The 19,896-nt window shown below is 41.7% G+C and overlaps 1 protein-coding gene across 4 annotated transcripts in view; it reads left to right on the top strand.

Annotated features, from left to right (window-relative positions):
* Positions 1–19,896, top strand: part of NEO1 (neogenin 1) — a 395,751-nt gene that overhangs the window by 203,494 nt on the left and 172,361 nt on the right. For all 4 annotated transcript variants that reach the window (XM_059714916.1, XM_059714914.1, XM_059714915.1 and 1 more), the window contains exons 3-4: positions 2,245–2,520; positions 10,549–10,702. In XM_059714916.1, the coding sequence (XP_059570899.1) occupies positions 2,245–2,520; positions 10,549–10,702 (430 nt within the window). The remainder of the gene's footprint in view (positions 1–2,244; positions 2,521–10,548; positions 10,703–19,896) is intronic.

Raw genomic sequence — 19,896 nt, 5'->3', positions numbered from 1 at the left:
TCCCCAGTGTTAAATGAGGACCTGTGTAGAAGCCTCGGTGAGCGGTCCTGCTTGGACGGATACCTTGTAGGTGCAAATAGAAGAAGAGCTGGAAGTGGCAGTGGCTCTGGCATGGTGATGTCCTCCAACCATTTCTCTAGGTCTCTTTATCTGCACTTCTCTCTCTTCCTGCCTCTGTTCTAAGCAGACTTTCCCTAGCAAATTCACCTGCAAGCTGACCTGTTCACTGCTGCTTGGTCACAAACAGTTCCTTTTCCCTGCTTCCTTTCACCAAGCTTACAGTGTAGGAAGGTGAGGGAGTTTCCAGGTAAACTCCATAGTCAACTCCCCCTCAAGGGCAAGAAGGGCTAGGGGACAGAGGGCAAGTGGGATACCTGATTTCCCCCAACCCCAGATTTATTTTCCCTATTGTGTAGTAGTGTGGGAGAGTGGCCAGGACAAATTCAAGGCAAACCTCCAGTACGTAGATTCTATACCTGTAAAATTATAACAATATTATAAATTTTTGAGATATAGAATCTAATTATTAGGGGGTTGTTTTATATTCAGAGTCATCTTATATTTGAGTAAATACGGTAATTCCTTCACGGTTTCTGAAGTGTTTTGGAAAATTAGATTGTGAAAGATAGTGTGAAATGAAGAATAAATTGGTGTTGGAACTTTAACTTTTTCTATTTCTTGACTCATTAGCATTTAATGTTTCTAAATACATGCTGCTAATTTGTGTTTTAAAGGGAAAAACTCTCATCTTTTTCTCAAGCTGTTATCTATGAATTTCCGCAAGCCTTTTAACCTTAGAATGAAGCATTAAATGGAAGTAACTGTCAAGCTATGCAAAATACCTTTGACACCTCACACTGGTATTACTTGAAACTTTAATAAAAGTTTTTCTTATACAGTGTGACATTTAGAAAACTTAAAAACCACTCTGGTAGCATGGGTGACATGAAGCCATACAACTGACAGTTTTTTTTTTTTCCATAAATCCAGATGGATGTTATGTCATGGAAACTCATCAATGAACTTCTTAATTAGGACATGTTTATTTTCAATTGTACAGGTTTTCATTGAAGGCTACTGCATGCAGAAGCTTTGCAGACAATAAAACAATCCATTTTGTTGGGGTTTCTGCTGCACTACCATGTCCTAGGATGCACTGATCAGTTTTAAGGCTGTATCATAAGTAAAAAAACCCACAAAAAACCTGTTCATAATGCTGTTATCAGGAATTTTCTTTGTTGTATTTTGCAAAGAAATTAAGCGCTCAAAAATGTGTTGACTCTCCCATCCCCTTTAGATGTGCATATGAGGACTTTAAGAGGCTAAATCAGTCTTGTTACCATGTGTACCAGAACAGAAATATTTTAAGGTTGAGATTTTCAAAGCAGCCTAAGGGAATTAAGCATCCCTGTTCCCTTGCATTTCAATGGGATTTTAACACCTGTTTCCCTAAGGCTTGTTTGAAAATCTCAGCTAAATGACTATGACATTAAATCTATATCTGTATGTCATTTATACAGTGAATCCTGAATGTTGATGTGGTAGAACACTTAAATGTCCTTACTTTTATTTTAATTTTTTACCTCTCTTACCGTATGTAAACAGTTTCAGCTGTTTGCAGTTAACAGAAGAGGCTGAATATTAAAGGTCCTATGTGGGTTGTATGGCATGAGAAGGTAGGAGTGTGCAGTGAGCTTTCTACCCTTTCCCAGGATTCTACATCAGGTCCTGGCACAATGTAGGCTTTTGTGCTCTGCTCCTTGATAGTCATACATATACATAGTAGAGGAGGTAGAGAGAAAGTAGAGCTTGTTTGGACCAGTGGCTAAATGCTCCAGCCTGGCCCAAAGCATACACAGCTGGATAAGTAGGCTGTGTGTGAGCATGGAGAAGACCCGCCGGGGTGTTGTCACTTATCTCTGCCATACAGAGCGCTCCCTGTAGATACAGATGAAGAAGAGCTTGCTTCCTCTCCCTTTCAGAGGCTTACATAAAGGCTTTTATAGTCTAGCCCTCCGTGTTTCTTTTCTCCATTAAATTTATTTAAGTTTCCATGTAGCTGCAATGTAGCATTTGTTTTTGTTCCTTGTTATCTCTATCTGCTGATTCTAAAGAGAGGGCTTGCAACTTGTTTTTTCAGTTGCTAGGTTTATAAGTCCTGATTTTTGATAATACTGTGACCCTCAACGTGGTGATAATTTGTCTTAACCTTAACATCTTCTATTCTCTTTTTATCTTTTCTAGGACTTCCCAGGTTCATCAGTCAGCCAGAATCGACATCTGTCTATAGAGGAAACAGTGCAATTCTTAACTGTGAAGTTAATGCTGATCTAGTACCATTTGTGAGGTGGGAGCAGGCCCGTCAGCCACTTTTTCTGGATGACCGCGTATTTAAACTACCGAGTGGATCTCTAATAATTAGCAATGCAACGGATGGGGATGAAGGACTGTATCGTTGCATCATTGAAAGTGGTGGGTCCCCCAAATACAGCGATGAGGCAGAGCTTAAAATTCTTCCAGGTATTAATCCATTCTCTTTTATTGTTTTTTTTTTTTTTAATTTCCCCGCACCACGCGCCCCCCCCCCCCCCCCCCGGTTTTCCATTGAAAATATGATTAAGAAAATACTTGTGTGTTATCCCCTTGTGTTAGTAATGAGAAGAAAGGAAACCTGAATAGTATTACTTACCAAATTGAGTAGAAGGAATAGCTACACGCAGCCCCCTGCTACAAGTGAGTGTAGAGTGAAAGGGCAGATAGAGATGATTGGATCAGTTAATCTGATCTCCTGTATATCATAAACCATTACATTTCACTCAGATTGTTCATGTTAAGCCTAAAGACTTCAGTTAGACAAAACCTTTGTTTTCTGGGGCACCTATACATGAGCAGTGAGGCTGCTCCGACACACTGTAATTATAGCGCTTTAGAGCAGGCTCAATTAATTGAGTCTGCTGGAGCATGGTAATTACCACACTTCAGCAGACTCCAGTGTCTCATGTATCAGTGTGCTGGCACTTAAAAATGGCAGTGGAGGCACTTTTAGTAAAGCTCGTTTGACAAGCTTTAGTCAAAGTGATCCTGCCACCATTTTTAAGTTCCAGGACGCTGATACACAAGACACTTCAGGTGCTTTAATTAGAGCACGTGTATAAATGCCTCTTATGACTAAACATATGTGCCGCACCTGGAGAACTGAGGAAATGAAGATGCCACTAGTGCCTGAAGGCCCCTGGAATGGTTGGGACCTGATTAGGTTAGAGAAGCCTGGATCCATTTCAGTCCCTCCTACCTGTGAGCATGATCTCTGCTAACCTGACTTCGATAATTTCTGCCCTATTCTAAATTAGTTACCAGTATTACCTTGATCTTAAGAGCAAGGCATAGCCTCCAGATACCTAAGACAGGGGTGTTAACATCTGGCCTGTGGAGCCATATGATCTGGCCTGTGGGTCTTGCAGTAATCCCTCTTGTAGCATGGAGAGCTGGTCTGCCGTGTGGGCTGGATCCAGCTCTGCGGATGCTGCTTGCAGCACAGGGAGGTCAGTCTGTGGCATGAGCTACATGCGACTCCCCACTGAACCAACCCTGCATGCTGGCTCCAGGGCTGGTTAGGCTTGAGACCCAGGCTCTACCACTCACTGGCCCCCTCTGGGGTTTGTGCTGCCCATGGTGCATGGGGTGGACTTGGTTCTATGGGTACTGCCTACAGCACAGTGGACTGGCACAGGTTGTGTGCTGTTAGTGCCCCCTGCCAGACATCCCTGTGTACTGTCTCTGGAGCACACAGACAGCTTGGGGCCTGATCCTGACCATTGCCAGAGCTAGCACTTGGAAGTAGTCTGCTAGGGAGCCACATTCAGCAAGTGCCATGCAGGTGACCCTTGTACAGTGCAACACTGCTGGACCACTCTGGTCCACTGCTGGACCACTGCTGCAACACTACGTGCTGGCTGAAGTATTGCCAGAGCTGGTCCACAGACTGCCCTGGGTAGCCTCAGGCTGGCTGAGTTTGACACCCTGATCTAAGAAAAGCATTCTCTGTACCACCTCAAAATAGTCCATCCCTTCCAGTATCCTGGAAAGAGGTAAGGTTAAACCTTATAGATTAGGTCTAGCTAATTGTGCAACAAGGCAAAGAGTTTTTCCCTGGTTACTTCAGGTCTGCCACTACTATTCTTGCTCTAAGTAAGGGCTCTGCTATCAAGAAAAGATTTCTTGGAAAAGTTCCAGTAAACAGGTTCCTACACTGGAGAGATTTATTTCAGAGTAGGCAGCTTTGAAGGAGCAGACTAACCACTTACTTCAGGACAAGGTTTTTCAAGTGGGTGTCTGATGTTTGAAATAGCTTGGACAGTGTTTTTGAATGTGACTAGTATTTATAAGTCCTTCAGTGTTTGCAGTACCCATCTCAAGACCTTTAAAGGTCTTTAAAGATTGTCCGCCACTTTCAGAAAGCACTGAGTATCCAACCTCTGAAAATCTGACTTTTTTGAGATGCTAGTTCAATATTAAACCCCCCCCCCACCCTTTAAAAAAAAAAATACCCCAAAATTGCTTGCAGACAGTGTTGTTTAGGTCAATCTGATATCTTTTATTAGACCAACTAAACTAGTTGGAAAAAAATTCTTCTTTGCAAGCTTTTGGGTACAGACATCCTTCTTCAGGCAGAGGCAGCGTCTGCAGTTGTTTTGTGTTCTTAATGGATCAAACAGAAGCCAGTGTGCTACATGGCTACAACCAACACCCCCAAAATTGCTTGTCACTTCTGAAACTCTTGTCTATGTTTATCTTTTCTACCATATTACGGTTTTGTTAAAAAAAAAAAAAACGGAAAAAAACAAAAACCCAGAAACCTGACCAATTATGACTTCAAGTGCCTGCCATATTTAGCATACCCTTTGATTAATTCTAATTGGACTGCAGTGGTGTTAGTTGTTCTAACAAGAAGAGTTTTAAAAACCTGACCAGAAACAAAATAATGCTGATTGGATCTGGCACCCAAAACTCAGGCAACAGGCCTGAGTGTGTATTTATTGTGCTTTTTTTGGTTGAAAAAGCTTCATACCTTCCCATCTGACTGTTGGAGGTCTGGTTTTACTTTCAGCGCTTGAAAAACTGCCCTGACACTGTCTACTTTAAAATGTCACAGTGAACTTAAAAATTACCTCAATTCACGCTTCTTCTGGCTCAGTTTAAGAGCCAGGCATATGCTGTGCTTATGAAATCGTGTTTCAGGCAGGTGCAGCTATAATCATCTTTTGTAAAAGCCTTTGCCTTGAAGTAGGGGTGCCAAATGCACGGCCCACAGTTCGTGCTGGTGTGTCTTTGGACCGAACCCACGCGCTGTGTGGGGCATGTGCTAGCCCCAGCCCCATGCAAACTGCTTGCGGCACAGGGGGTCAGTCTGGGGTATGCGCTATGTGTGACGCTGCACTAGATCAGCTCTGCATGCTGACTCCAGGGCCTGTCCGGATCGGGCTGTAACGAAGCGAGCATGCAGAGTCGGTCTGGCAAGGCACCATGTGCAGTACCCTGTCCCGGCCCCCTGTGCTACATGCAGCACATGCAGCATGCGCTGGCTCTGGGGCTCGTTCTCAATACAGCATGGAGCCTGGACCTGGCACTGCATGCAGCATGGGGTCTGGCGTGCCCTGCTGGACTGGCCCTGCACTTTGCTCCCGTGCAGCCTGATCCTGAGTGGCTTTGGAGTCAGTATGCAGGGATGGTCTGCTAAGGCATCTCATGTAGTGCATACCCTGAACCAGTCTCCTGTGCTGCATGCAGAGCCAGCACCCATGCCGCATGTAGCACAAGTCCCAGAGCAGGGCTGACAAGTCCTGTATGCACAGGGGGTTGGTCCCAATTCGGTCGGCCCACATACTAGCCCAGTGACCCTTATCTGGCCCTATGAGATAAGATAAGTTTGACACCCCTATCTTTAAAGCAGTTTCAGGGTAGTGTTGCCCTGTATTGGGGAAGCAGTATGTCACTGGGGGGATGTTACCAGAAGATTAAAATCTTTTGAAAAAACTGCCTATCCTTATTGCTTCTTTTAGAGCTTGCTGCACGTAGCTCTTAGAAGCTCTTCATACATGCTGAAATGCTTTGAGATGCATTCTTGTGACTTCCAGGTTTGTGATGATTAAGGGTTTTTCAGAAGTATTCTTGTTTATGTGCTGACCTCTGAGTTCAGCTGGCTTTGAAATTTATTTACTTGGTTTAGTATTTTTTGTTGCAAAAGATGTGCATTTTAGAGACTGTACCTGATGGCTTTCCTTTCTTTCTTGGATGAGAAAGTCTGAAAGTGCTGTTGGAAGGGGAGTTTTGGGTCTGCAAAAAGAGAGAATTTCAGACTTCCCGAGTGAAATCAGATTGTCCTTTAGAAAATTAGTCTTTCTTCCTGCGTGTCAGCTGAACAAGTAATTGTTTGCTCAGTTTGAGGGGAACTTGAATGAAATATGTACATAAAATATTTTTCAGTCCATTGCATTCTACACTGTAAGTCTCTGCCTCACACCTGGTCTGGAGAACTAAAGCTCCCTAATGCCCATACAATATTTATAAGCACCATGCATCCTATACCCACACCAGTCCCAAATGATCTTCCGTATAGTCCAACAATCAGCTGAAAGAGAAAATCAAACCAATTAAACCCATCTGTGTCTTGACTGGTACCAAACCAGTTCTAAATTAAACAAGGAATGTCAATCTGTCACCAGCCACCATGCCCATTGTTGAAGCATTTTTACTTATGGCTTTAAACAGTTTTATTTCATGTTTAATGGCAGAGGTACAGATTTCTTCATAAATTTAATTTAATCTGCATGACTAGATGTTGTCAGTAAATGCATTGCTGTGTTGTTTTATACAGAAAAAAAATATCACTTCTTAATTGCTTACCCTAGGAAATACTCCTATCTTTTGAATTGCAGTACCTTCACAAAGCTTTTAAATAACTTGAGAATGTTAGTTATGGTCGGTTCTGTACTCTGTCTCCAGCCATAGAAACCCGCCTGCTCTGTCACATTTATAAATTCTCAGCTAAAAATGAATTTAGCCAAACTAAAATGTGTGACTGCATAAATAAATCCTGGTATGGATAAGGTACGTATGTAAAGGTGCCAATATTTCATGATTTGATAAGACTGCCTATGCCATCTTTTTTTGTGAAGGGAACATCTAAGATGAGATGAAAACTAATGCAATATCTCCTTCATTTCTGCATTACAAACTACCAGTTTGAGATCCCAAAGTTGCAAGCTTATATTTCAGTTTCAGTGAATGTTGCAAAAGAAACATGAGTTGAGAATAGCTGAACAACTCTAAATTGGTTTAATCTATTTAATCCTCTACCAGTTTGTGCACATAGCATTAGGATTGATGTAGCAGACTTTCTGGTTGAAAACGTTGTAGATTCTGCTTGTTTTTAAAACCAGTGAGCTACTTACTCCCCCACGTGTACAAGTGGGTGGTCTGCTGCTGCTTTTTATTTGGCTCCAAAGCTATCCTTGACATGTAGAGCATGCCTTCCTACCACTTTCCAGCCTGCAGGGCATTGGTTTTTTTTTGAGCTCATCTTATTTTACAGTATAGAAAAGTGGGGAGAAAGGACTTGAATTCTAGCCTCAGATTTTCCAAATTCTAAGTAGAACTGATCTGTTTCTTTTGTGCTTGGTTTCCTTAGGGCATGGTTACTCTCTTCTCTCTCTCTCGAGAATCATAGAATCATGGAAAATTAGGATTAAAATATATTTCAGGAGGTCACCTCTAGTCCAACCTCTTGCCCAAAGTAGGACCATCCTCAAGTAGATCATCCCAGCCAAGGCTTTGCCTAGCTGAGTTTTGCCACCACTGAGAACAGTCCAGTTCCATCCTCTTTGGAAACTCCCATCAGGTAGCTGAAGGTTGCTATTAAATCCCCCAACTTGTGCCCACCTGCCCCCGCCTTTTTCCCTCTCCATACTAAATAAGCCCAGTTCCCTCAGCCTCTCCTCATAAGTCATGTGCCACAGCCCCTGATCCATTTTCTCTGCTGGTTGCTGGACTCTCTCCAATTTGTTTACTTACTTTTGTGGGGGGGTGCACAACTGGAACTGGACACACTACTTCACATATGGCCTTACCAGTGCTGCATGGAAGGGAGTAATCTCTTCCCCTGATCTGCTGGAAACGCTCCTACTAATGCAGCCCATTATGCTGTTAGCCTTCTTTGCAACAAGGGCACACTGTTGGCTTATATTCAGCCAATTGTCCGCTGTAACTTTTGCTGGTGCATAGTATTGTTCCGTCCTAAGTCATGCAGGCTTTCTCATCACCAGAACTAGAAATGGATTAATGGAGAGTTTGCTAGGGTTCTTTGTGGTCCAGTAGGACGGCCACCTGCTTGGATGGCTCTGTTATTAATGTTTGCATTAACCTAAGCCTTAAACGTTAGCATATTAATATTAACCTGAGCCTTGAGTATTAAAAATTACTATACTTTACACGTGATTAGATCTGAGGACTTGTCCAACTGCAGGGATTGTGTTAGTTGGGCCCCTGGCAGATGTTACACTTAAGATGCGATAAATTAATTGCATCTTAAATAGTAACTTTTCTGCATGTTCAGGCAATTAATGGCACAGTAAAAAAGGAAATAGGCCACAAAATTGTTCTACAAAATATGTGTAATAATTCTGTGGCTGGTTTCTGTTGTGCCTTAAATTCAGTGTGTGGCTAGGTTAGGATTGCACGGGGCTCTCCAACCTGCCCCAGTGTGTGGTCCCTGCCACCTGGAATCATCTGTTGGCCAGCTCGGTGGACCACTCCAGGGCAGGTTGGAGCCCCAGTGCAGTCCCAAACTAGCTGACAATTAGTTGATGAGCCCAGTGTGGTCCTATGCTTGCCAATGCAAGGGTAGCTTGGTATCACGATCCTGGATTTTTCCTGAACTGGCAAGTAGGGTGTGATTGAAAATTGATTCCAAGATCTTGCATCCTGGCATGCGTTTGTGGCATGGCCAGAGGGACGATTGTGGGATCGGGAATCAGATCCCATCGTACCTTTAAATGGCTGTCTGTTAGTGGCCTTAGCTTCCTCCTTGATAGTGGGTGAAATACAAGCACATACAGACCACAAAGCAGTGAATATGTAGTGATGAGCATATACCTCCACACAAAAGTACTCCTTAGTGTATGGTCTTTGAATAGCTAGTGTTAATAGGAGAGGGCTTGTTGCTGATAGGAAAGAAATACTGCTAACATCTAAAAGGTCAGTACTGCTGGGGGTAGGGCTATGGGTTCTGTCTTAAAAATTATTCTACTGATACAAGAGTGTACCCCATCCTATTCCAGCCTGAGGATACTGAGATCTTTTCAGGAAGGGGTTAAAGGGGCACCCTTTGTGAGGAAGATTTCCCTTTGGTAGTATTAGTGTTCTTTCACTAGGATTATGTACAGTACTGGGTCATTGAGTGTTTTCCGTGGGCAGAAAAAAAGTCTTGAATTTTTTAGTCTTGGTACTACAGCTCAGTGCAGAGGGAACCGTTGCTCAGTCTTCCAGGCTTTGGACACGCTATCTATTCTGGCTCTTGGGCTAAGTGGTCGTCTTTTGATAATAATTACCTATTGTAAATGAACGGACAGACTTGCTTTGTAGCTTACTTGTTTTCATTCCAACTTGCTTAAACAAACTAATCCTGAGAACTTGTTGATGCTGTTTGCTTCTACAAGCAACCTAAGAAAGGAGGAAAGGCTCTCTCCTTGTTTAGCATAAAGCTTGCATTGATGAAGCATGTAAGTCTGCCAAATTGACTGTTTCCCTCAGCTCAGGGTTGATTCTGATGCAGGGATTTCATTTCCCAAAGCAAATGGGGAATTGGTAGCTATCTTCAGCTTTTGACAGGCAGCCATGTGACAACACACTATATACACAGTTTTCCAAAATAGTACAGAATAGTTGATGGCGATACTTCAAATGCTGCCAATAGAGTCTATGTCCCAGGTTTAGTGGCGTGGGAAAGACTGATTAACTCAAGTTAGTTATCATAAGCCAGTCTTGCAGGTTTATACTTTTGCTCCATAAACCCTTTAATTCCAGACTGGGAGAACATCCAGTTGAAAGAGTAATTCCTTTTTCATAATTGGAATTTTCACCAAAGGGGCTTGTGGTCTGGGTCGTGACAAAAGGAGGTGAAGTCTGACTTTTTTTTTTAGGTACTGTACTCATGCTTGTTCCAGGTTGCTCTTGTAGGAGTGGAACTCCAGCAGAACAGACAACTGACCTATCTAGAAAGAGCTGTGAGGAGCAGACTGTTAGTTTGAGCCTTTTGAGCTCCTTGCAGAAACTCAGTTTACAGGTATAAAACAAATTACACTCCTGTAGAAATGCCTTCTTGACTTTATAGCTTCATTTTATTATTGTATTAGGATAAAGAGGCAGAGAAATAACTGGCTTTTTCACTCTTTTGAACATTTTTTTTAAACTCAAAGAGCCTTAGGTGGGTCATATTTCATTTCTTCATCTGATATTTGGTCATTGTCACTAACTCATAATAAATGTTTGCAGATCCAGAGTTTCCCTCAGACTTGGTGTTTCTGAGGCAACCCTCTTCGCTTATCAGAGTTACTGGGCAGAGTGCAGTTTTGCCATGTGCTGCTGCAGGATTTCCAACTCCAGTTATCAGGTGGACAAGAAATGAAGAAGAGCTTATCACAGAAGGGTGAGTAATGGCTAATACCTGGAAATGTGCTTTTCTTTTACCAAAGATTAGGATTGTAAGAATTCTCATCATGCTGAACTGTGCTTGCTGTTTTTGACTGAAGCCAACTACTTTCTATTTAATTTTAAACCAGCATAGTAGTTTCTGCTGTTAAATAGTGAAGAGCCTTTGGGTAGAGGGTAATGACAAGCCTCAGTCCAATTATGGCAAGCAGACTGTCTGTCATAATCATCAAGGATAAAGTAACCATACAGTATTCTCTTCATATCCTTAAAAACAAGAGGTGTTTTAATGGAATTGGGAACCCTGTGATAGAATAAATTTGTCTGCTGGATTGCCAGTGGGGTATAAGGAGTGGTTGCAAAGGCATGAAGATACCTTTGGGTCATTTTAGCAAGGGGATAATTCTGCCAACAGAATTACTCAGTTCAGGTAATGAAAATGTTAGAATTGAGTTATCAAAACAAGAAAAGGTAAAATCCGTTAATAATTTCAAGAGCAACGAGACACAAGTGTATTACAGCTTACATCTGAGTGATCCAAAGGGAAGATAAGAATGAAATAAGTGCCTCTAACAAATATGCACATTCTTATTAAAATCATCAGTGATACGTAGAAGGGTTGGAGGGTAAAAAACTTAGAGATATTGAAAAAACGCGATAGGATAAATTAGCCTTGTAAGTTTTTTCTTTCATTATGAAGAAAAATAGTTGGAAATAATATGATACAAAAAGGAAAACCAGCATGGCTTCTGTAAACACATTTTTTATTTCACCAGTCTGTTACAATTTTTGGAGTTCATTAGAAAAATGAGGAAATGTGAACAATGAGAAATCCAAGCCATAGAAGACTAGTTAGGATATGAGGGCTGTAGATATGTTTCTCATTTGACCCAGGACTGATTGTCTCATGGTTTGCCCTGGATCAAAACAGGAGCAGCACAACCTTTTACACACATCGCCCTTCCAAGCTGTATTGTTGCTCCTTCACTAATTGGTGGTCAGTAAGAGCAAACAGCCTCACAGGCTTGTCTCTGGAATGAAGCACAATAATCCTACAGGTGTAAAACAGAATGTGCCAGGAAAAAAGTATTAGTACATTTTATCCAGGATATTTCAGGAGGATGAAGTGAAGGAGGCTTTCTTCAAACAGCTAGCAGAAGTTTCCCAGTCACAGGCCCTGATTCTCACGGGGAACTTCAATCACCCTGACATGTGCTGGGAGGGCAATACAGCCGTGCACAGGCAGTCCAGGAAGGTTTTGGAGAGTGCTGGGAACAACCTCTTGGTGCAAGTGCTGGAGCAGCCAACAAGGGGCCATGCTCTTCTTGAACTGATGCGCACAAACAGGGAAGAATTGGTAGGGAACATAAAAATGGATGGCAGCTTGGCAGCAGTGACCATGAGATGACTGAGTTCAGGATCTTGAGGGAAGGAAGGATGGAGAGCAGCAGAGCACGTACCCTGAGCTTCATAAAAGCAGACTTTGACTTCCTCAGGGAACTGATGGGCAGGATCCCTGGGGAGGCCAATCCGAGAGGGGAAAGGAGCCCAGGGTGTAGGAACGAATCATCCTGATATGCAGCAAAATCAGCAAGTATGGCTAGAGACCTGTCTAAATTGTGGCAGATGTTTGCGGTGCCTTTAATCTTGCTCTTTTTGCCCGACACTACCTCCTCCCCCCCTGCTGCTGAGTGGCTGAGTGGCAATTAATTAATGCATTAATACTGTGGTTTTTGCCTATTGACCACTCAGCAGTGGTGGAGGGAGGGGGACATAGTGAAAAGAGCAAGATGCTCTAAAGGTGCTACTACACCACAAACATCCACCACTATTTAGGCAGGACCTCCAAGTATGACAGGAGATCAGTTTGGCTCAGCAAGGAACTCTTCAATGAGCTAAAACAAAAAGAAAGCTAATGAGAAGTGGAAACTTGGACAAACAATTAGGGAGGAGTATTAAGAGTATTGCTGGAGTATACAGGGATGAAACCAAGAAGGTGAGAGCTCAATTGGAGTTGCAGGTAGCAAGGGATGGGAAGGGTAACGAGAAGGATTTCTATAGGTATGTCAGCAAGAGGAAGATCATAGAAAGTGCGGGTCCCTTACTAAATGGGGGAGGCAGTGTAGTGACAGATGATGTGGAAAAGGCAGAAGTACTAAGTGTCTTGTTTTACCACAGTTTTCACAGGCAAGATCAGCTCCCAGACTGTGGCAGCACAGTTTGGGGAGCAGGTGGGCAGCCAACAGTGGCAAAGGAATAGGTAGGGACTATTTAGAAAAGCTGCACATACACAAGTCCATGGGGCCAGACATGATGCACCCAAGGACGCTGAGGGAGTTGGCTGATGTGTTTGTAGAGGTGCTGGCCAAAATCTTTGAAACCTTGTGGTGATGGAGAGGTCCTGAATGATTGAAAAAGGGCAAGTATAGTGCCAATCTTTAAGCAAGGGAAAAGGGAGGAACTACAGACCAGTCAGCCTCACCTCAGCCAATGGAAAAATCGTGGAGCAAGAGGATTCCATTTCTAAGCACTTGGAGGAGAAGGTGGTGATTTGGAATAGTCAGCCTGGATTCACCAAGGGCAAGCCATACCTGATCAATCTGATTGCCCCTCTATGACAAGATGACTGGCTCTGTGGATCTGGGGAGAGCAGTGGACACGATATATCTTGACTTTAGCAAGTTTTCCCACAACACTCTGGCAAGGAAGCTAAGAAAGTACAGGCTGGATGAATGGACTGCAAGGTGGATAGAAAACTGGCTGGATCATCAGGCTCAAAGGGTAGCAACCAATGCCTTGATATTTAGTTGGTAGCCACTGTCAGGTGGAGTGCCCCAGGGGTCAGTCCTGGGCCTGGTTTTTTTCAATATTTTCATCAATGATGACCTGCAGGTTTGCAGATAACATCAAGCTGGGGGAGTAGCAGATATGCTGAAGGGTAGAACAAAAATTCAGAGAGCTCAATAAATTTAAGGATTTGACTGAAAGAAATCTCATGAGGTTCAATAAAGACGAGTGTAGACTCCTGCACTTAGGATGGAACAATCCTATGCACCAGTACAGTCTGGGGACTGATTGGCTAAGCAGCAGTTCTGTAGAAAAGGACTGGGAGTTATAGTGGGAAATAAGCTGAATATGAGCCAACAGTGTGTCCTTGTTGCCAAGAAGGCTAACGGCATACTGGGCTGCATTAGTAGGATTGTTGCCAGCAGAGTGACAGAAGTGATTCTTGCCCTGTATTCATCATTGGTGAGGCCGCATCTGGAGTACTGTGTCCAGTTTTGGGCCCCCTAGTACAGAAAGAATGTGGACAAAGTGGAGCGGGTCCAGCAGATGGCAGTGAAAATGGATTAGGGGCTGGAGTACATGACTTATGAGAAGAGGCTGAGGGAACTGTGCTTATTTAGTATGGAGAAGAGATCACTGGAGGGGATGAAATAGCAGCTTTCACCTACCTGAGGGGTGGTTCCAAAGAGGATGGAGTTAAACTGTTCTCAGATAAGAGACCATGGAGCAATGGTCTCAAGTTGCAGCAAGGGAAATTTAGGATAGATACTAGGAAAAACTTTCTCACTAGGAGGGTAGTAATGCACTGGGACAGGTTACCCAGAGAGGTTGTGGAATCTCCATCCTTAGAGGTTTTCAAGACCCAAGAGGTAAAGCTGTGGCTGGAATGATCTGATTGGGGCTGGTCCTGCTTTGAGCAGGGGGTTGGACAAGATGACCTTGTGAAGTCCCTTACAACCCTCATTTTCTATGATTCTGTGACTTGGAAGCAGGCCAGTGGACACGTACATGTACATAAAAGGCTTTCTCCCAGGACAAACGCAACCTCTATTCATACCTTAGGTGGTCATGGACTACAGTAGGAATGGAGTGATCTGAACAATTCTAGTAGATTAGAAACTATTTAGAACAGAGAAATGTAAGAGTAAATGTAAAATTTGTCTCGTTCTATTAATCACCCACTTAATTATTAGTTCTTTTTATACAGAATCTAATGGCTTTTCATTTGAGCTATGAGAACCTGCAAGAAACAGGAAGGTCTGTGCAGTGAATCTGAGGCCCGTGACAGATATCACATTTAAGATGGGATTAACTAGTTAATCATGTCTTACGTAGTAACCTGGCCACGTATTTAATATTTATATAATTAATGGTGAAATAAAACAGGAAATGAGCCACACAATTATTACAAAAACGACGCACAATATCTTTGTGGCTGGTTCCTATCATGCCTTAAATTGAATGTGTAGCCGGGGCACTCAGCTGTTTGGGGTTCCCAACCTCAGAGGCACATCAGAGGTCTTGATTATGAAGTATCCCTGAGGCTGGGAGTGCTGATCTGCCTGCACAATCAGTGTAGTGTAATTTGGATCTGATCCCTGATTCTACAGTTGTGCCTTCTGCCATATATATGTAACATGGTAGGAGGTGCAATTCTTAAGATTGCTAGTCAGATCCCATTGCAGCTTTAACTATGATAATCTGCCAAGGGCCTAAAATTGGCTTGTGTGGGTATTGCTGTGATTTAAAGGACAGAATTAAGGTTCCCCGTGGGTTACCTTGTTACCTACATGTTAAAATGTTGTATTTAATTATCAATCTCATACTATACTTTTCTGCCTGTTAAGAGTCCAAGCTATGACCCACTTTTCAAACCCTGTTTTGAACATAGCATGAATTTTATTATGAACTTTCCAGTGGTGTTTATTACCTAATATCTGAATCTTTCACAAACATTAAGGGGTTTTTTTTGTTTCACAAATATCTGTGGGATGGGAGGCTTTTATAGACATGGAGAGATTAAGGTTACATGTGCCCAATAAACTGAGTGCCCAGCTTGACATCTGCAACCTGATTTTCAGAGAACTTAACACTACATGTTCCAAACGCAGCTACTATTGACTTTGGTTGCAGCTGTGCTTAAACAAGACTTCTACAACTCAGACCAAACATTATCAAGTTGAATATCATGAGAGGTGGGTACAGTGAATGACTAATTCTCACTTAAAAAAAGGCTTGTTTATAATAACAGGATTTCTTTGGTAGATAGGGAAAGAATCTGGTTTGCCAGGTCTATTTCATTTTTGTAACTGTGAGATTATGCTTTCTTTTACAGTCAGCTGTCTCATCCCTGTGCCTCTCTAACAAACAAGGGACAGAGTTCTAAGGGAAGTCTCCTTTGTTGCACAATCCTTATTAATAGGCACAGAACTAAATATGGACGTTTTCCCCTTAGATAAGCAGTTGGGCCCTGAAAACCTCTTTTTAAAAAAACCTTGAAGTACCACAAGGACTCAGAGATAGGAGAAGTTATTTTGCTTTGCTGGGGTTGAAATTGATTCTTTTCTCATTTAGCATTTAGGTAGCTTTACCCTTAGAGAGAGTGCACGTTTGTGTGTTTATATAAAGTTTATTTTGAAGGTTGATAAAGAGGAAAATTTGATTTGTTTCACTGAAGGAATGAGCTCTGATTCATTTTTCATAGAGAGCACAGTTTCTGCAGAATTTGATCAATTCTTTTAAAATTGTTGCATCTGTGACAACATTTGAAAAGAACAGATGATTTTTCAGAAGAATCCCAAAGGAGTCTACAGCTCCTACTTTACCAGCCACAATACTATCAGTTTGACCAGATCTCTAGAACTAAAAATTAGTATTTTTTTCTAACCTCCAGTAAGACCTGCTGTGTGATCAAATAGCTGCCATACTGAAGTTGCCCTTCTATAGATGATTTACTAGTCAATTACATTCCTATTATATAGAATTTAATAGCACACACCTGTTTTCTAGTTATAGTACCCATCTTAACCTGTTTTATAGAGAAGTTGCAGAAACCACATAAACATATACAAGGCACAGGAAAATACGTTCCATTTCTTTATCCTGTTTCATCTTAAGATACAGTCAAGCACATTAAACTTAGCTGTCCCTTTTCAGAATTCTACATTTAAAAACAATTTTGTTCTTTCTGCAGAGTAATGCAGAGGTATTGAGGACTTCTAAAATAGCCCAGGGTTTGCCAGTTAAAACATGTCTGTGATTGTCCATGTATACAAATGAAAACTTGTTGATTAACATCCTGGAAAATCTGCTAAAAATCAGGTATAAAAAGACTGAGCAGAGATTGGAATTTGAGAGCTGGATATCAGATATTTAGGAGAATGAGGACAGTTTCCTTTGATATTTCATTGATTGGTTTGATATACAGTAAAAGATCTCCTTGTTTCAGGAATGGAAGGCAATGGATTGGTATTGAAAATGAAGTATTAATTGAAAAAGAAATCTGTTGTTCCTTAGTGGTGTTTTAGAGTTAGTTTTTAACAAGATTATTTTTGTATAATTTTAGATTGGCTTTCGTTGTGTATGGGCAGTGGGGATGTTTCATATGAAGTTCCAAATATGGAAAGGCAGAGTGGTGAGGGGAAAAGGGGGGAGAAATAATTGTATATTTTAATAGTTTTATGCTAGTCTCTAATAGTTGAATACTCCTATAAATATGCACTAATACTGTCTTGTCATGCTAAGTGTTCAAAAGACTTTACAAAGTAATATTCATAACACACTTTGGAGGGATATTAGTATTGTGTTTGCATTACAAATGGACAATAAGATTTTAAATGAATTGCCTAAAATTATAGTTAATTGGTGACAGAGCTGAGAATAGAGCTCAGACATCCTGGTTCACAGGACCCTTCTTACCGTCAACCATTATATTTTTCTTATATCTTGTAGTTGTGACAAATCATCCTTTGTGGAGTGAAATTTGTTTCCGCCCTGTCAAGGTATAATGTTTAAGAAACTATATTTCCAAGAAAGTGTATTCTAGTGCAGTTTAATGGAGTTTGGTATTTTGGAAACACTGTTTATAACATTAGCCCAGTAAAACGGATCTAATTAGCATGATAGAATATTTCCCAAAATTTTAGCAGTATTTAAGGCAATTCATTATTATGAGTAAATTTTAATGGTGCCAGTTTTTACAGGTTTGTTGTTTTGAAGCCAGGCTGCGCAATACTCATGGTATATTTGCAATTACCTTCTCATGATAAAACTTTTCCCAAATTGACTTTCTCTTAAAAATCTTGCACTCAAATATTATTAAAAAAATCCTGGATAATTTGTCAGTGGATAAAGGTGGCAAGTACACTTGTTACTGCAACACATAATGATATTAGCTTGAGATTTACATGTACTAAGTTCAATAGCGTCATCCAAACTATGAGAAGTATATCAGATTTATGTTCTAAAAACCTTCATGGTAACAACATGATTTGCTCTAGTTGTCCCTGATGGAGATAGGGAAGATGAATTCTTGTTGCTTTATGGAAGAAATGGATGAAAGTTGAAATAGCATTATAAGGCTCCTTCTACACATGCAGGTAAAGGATCCCAGGCTCCCCCTACACCACAAAGAATCAAGCTTCCGTGATTGGGAGCCCCCTCAGCCAAGGTGTGTCGAGCCGTAAGGGCGCCCCATGCACCCTCCTGACTGGGAAATTACAAAAAGATGTTGATCAGTTCAGAAGGGAAGGACTGTTCATTTCATATGCATCATACCAAGTGACATGTATCAAAAAAAGTAGCCTCTAAAGTACATTTGTCCACATGTTCTTGCTTCTTCCCCCTGTGTATATATGTACATGAGGCAGAGGTCCTACGGGGAAAAATGCACTTATGTATCTATACGTATGCATATACTCCAAGGGAAGTGATTCTTTCAGTGTCTTCAGCAGTGGTGAAGCCTCACCTAGAGTTGTGTCCAGGTTTGGGTCCCACACTTCAAGAAGGATGTCAACAGTTTGGAAAGAGTATAGCACAGAGCAGTGGGAATGTTTAAGGGCCTCGGAGGCAAGATTGAAAAGAAAAGGTTGAAAGAGTTAGGATTTCTTAGCCTGGAGAAAAGAAGATTGACGGGGAATTTGATCACAGTCTTCAAATACCTGAGGGGTGATAACACAGAGGATGGAGATGGGCTTTTTTCTCTGTGACTGTAGGTGCAATGACTTTAAGCTTCAGCAGAGGAAATTTAGATTGGAGATTAGGTGGAGCTTTCTGACTAAGGATGAACAGACTACCTAGAGAAATTGTGGGATTTCCATCTTTAGAAATTTGCAAGAGCAGGTTGGACAGGCTGTCTCCCCAAACTATTTTTTTCTGCTCCACTGCGGAGAAGAATAAGGAAAGCTGGTACTGTAGCTTTGGTGACAGCTTGGCTTTATGGGCATTTTTACATGTGCTCCGGGGGGAGAAAGGAGAAGGGGATTAATTAGAGCGGCTCTTAGGAGCCGCTCTAATTAAAGTGCCTGCAGTGTCTTGTGTATTCAGTATTCTGCACTTCAAAATGGTGGTGGGAATGGTTTAACTAAAACTTGTTCAACGAGCTTTAGTTAAAGCCCCCCTGCTGCCATTTTGAAGTGTGGGGATGCTGAATACACCTGACGCAGAGACGCTGAATACATGTGATGTGTTAATTAGCATGTTCCAGCAGAATCTATTAATCAAGTCTGCTCCACTGTGTCGGGGCAGGCATCGGGCACATGTGTAGATGCCCTATAGTATCTAGAACATGTTCAATAATTTGGGCATGCTGCCAAACTTCTCTGGAAGAATGCAAGCAAGAGAAAGGAAAAAGCAATTTTAAACAGTTTATAACTTAGCTAAGCCTGAGTGGAATTCAGAAGACAAAGAAAAGATATTCTTGTAGCCCAAAGGGAGAAAGCCTTTATTTGATTTCTTCCTGAGGAACTTGAAAAGTAATGAAGAAGCTGAACAAGTTAATCATAAGGTACTTACTACCCAGCTTTCTATATGTTTATTTAGAGAAATCGGATGCTTACACTTAGCACCCAGATCACTTGCTTTTTAGAAATGTTCTATTTAACACCAACCATAGCAGACTGGCATCCACCAGAATAGTTATTTTCTATCTGTCAGAATATTTTGTTACCTTTCTACCAGGAAGTGTTTGAGTTTAGGATGGCTTCTGCATCATAACTGCAAGCCACCTTGCTAGGGACCTACTGCATTTACAATTTCATGGATTTTGTGAAATCCCATGTTGTCTGTGAAATCCGCAGAGAAAAAAAAACAAATTTACAGAAAACAAAATGCTGGCTCCCCAGACAGTAGGTCCTGTCGCCTTGCCATTGAACATAGTAAAACATTTTTTGGTTTGTCTCTCGGCAA

This window comes from Alligator mississippiensis, chromosome 11, assembly GCF_030867095.1.
Source record: "Alligator mississippiensis isolate rAllMis1 chromosome 11, rAllMis1, whole genome shotgun sequence".
Lineage (NCBI taxonomy): Eukaryota > Metazoa > Chordata > Crocodylia > Alligatoridae > Alligator > Alligator mississippiensis.
This window is presented reverse-complemented; position numbering and strand designations above follow the sequence as displayed.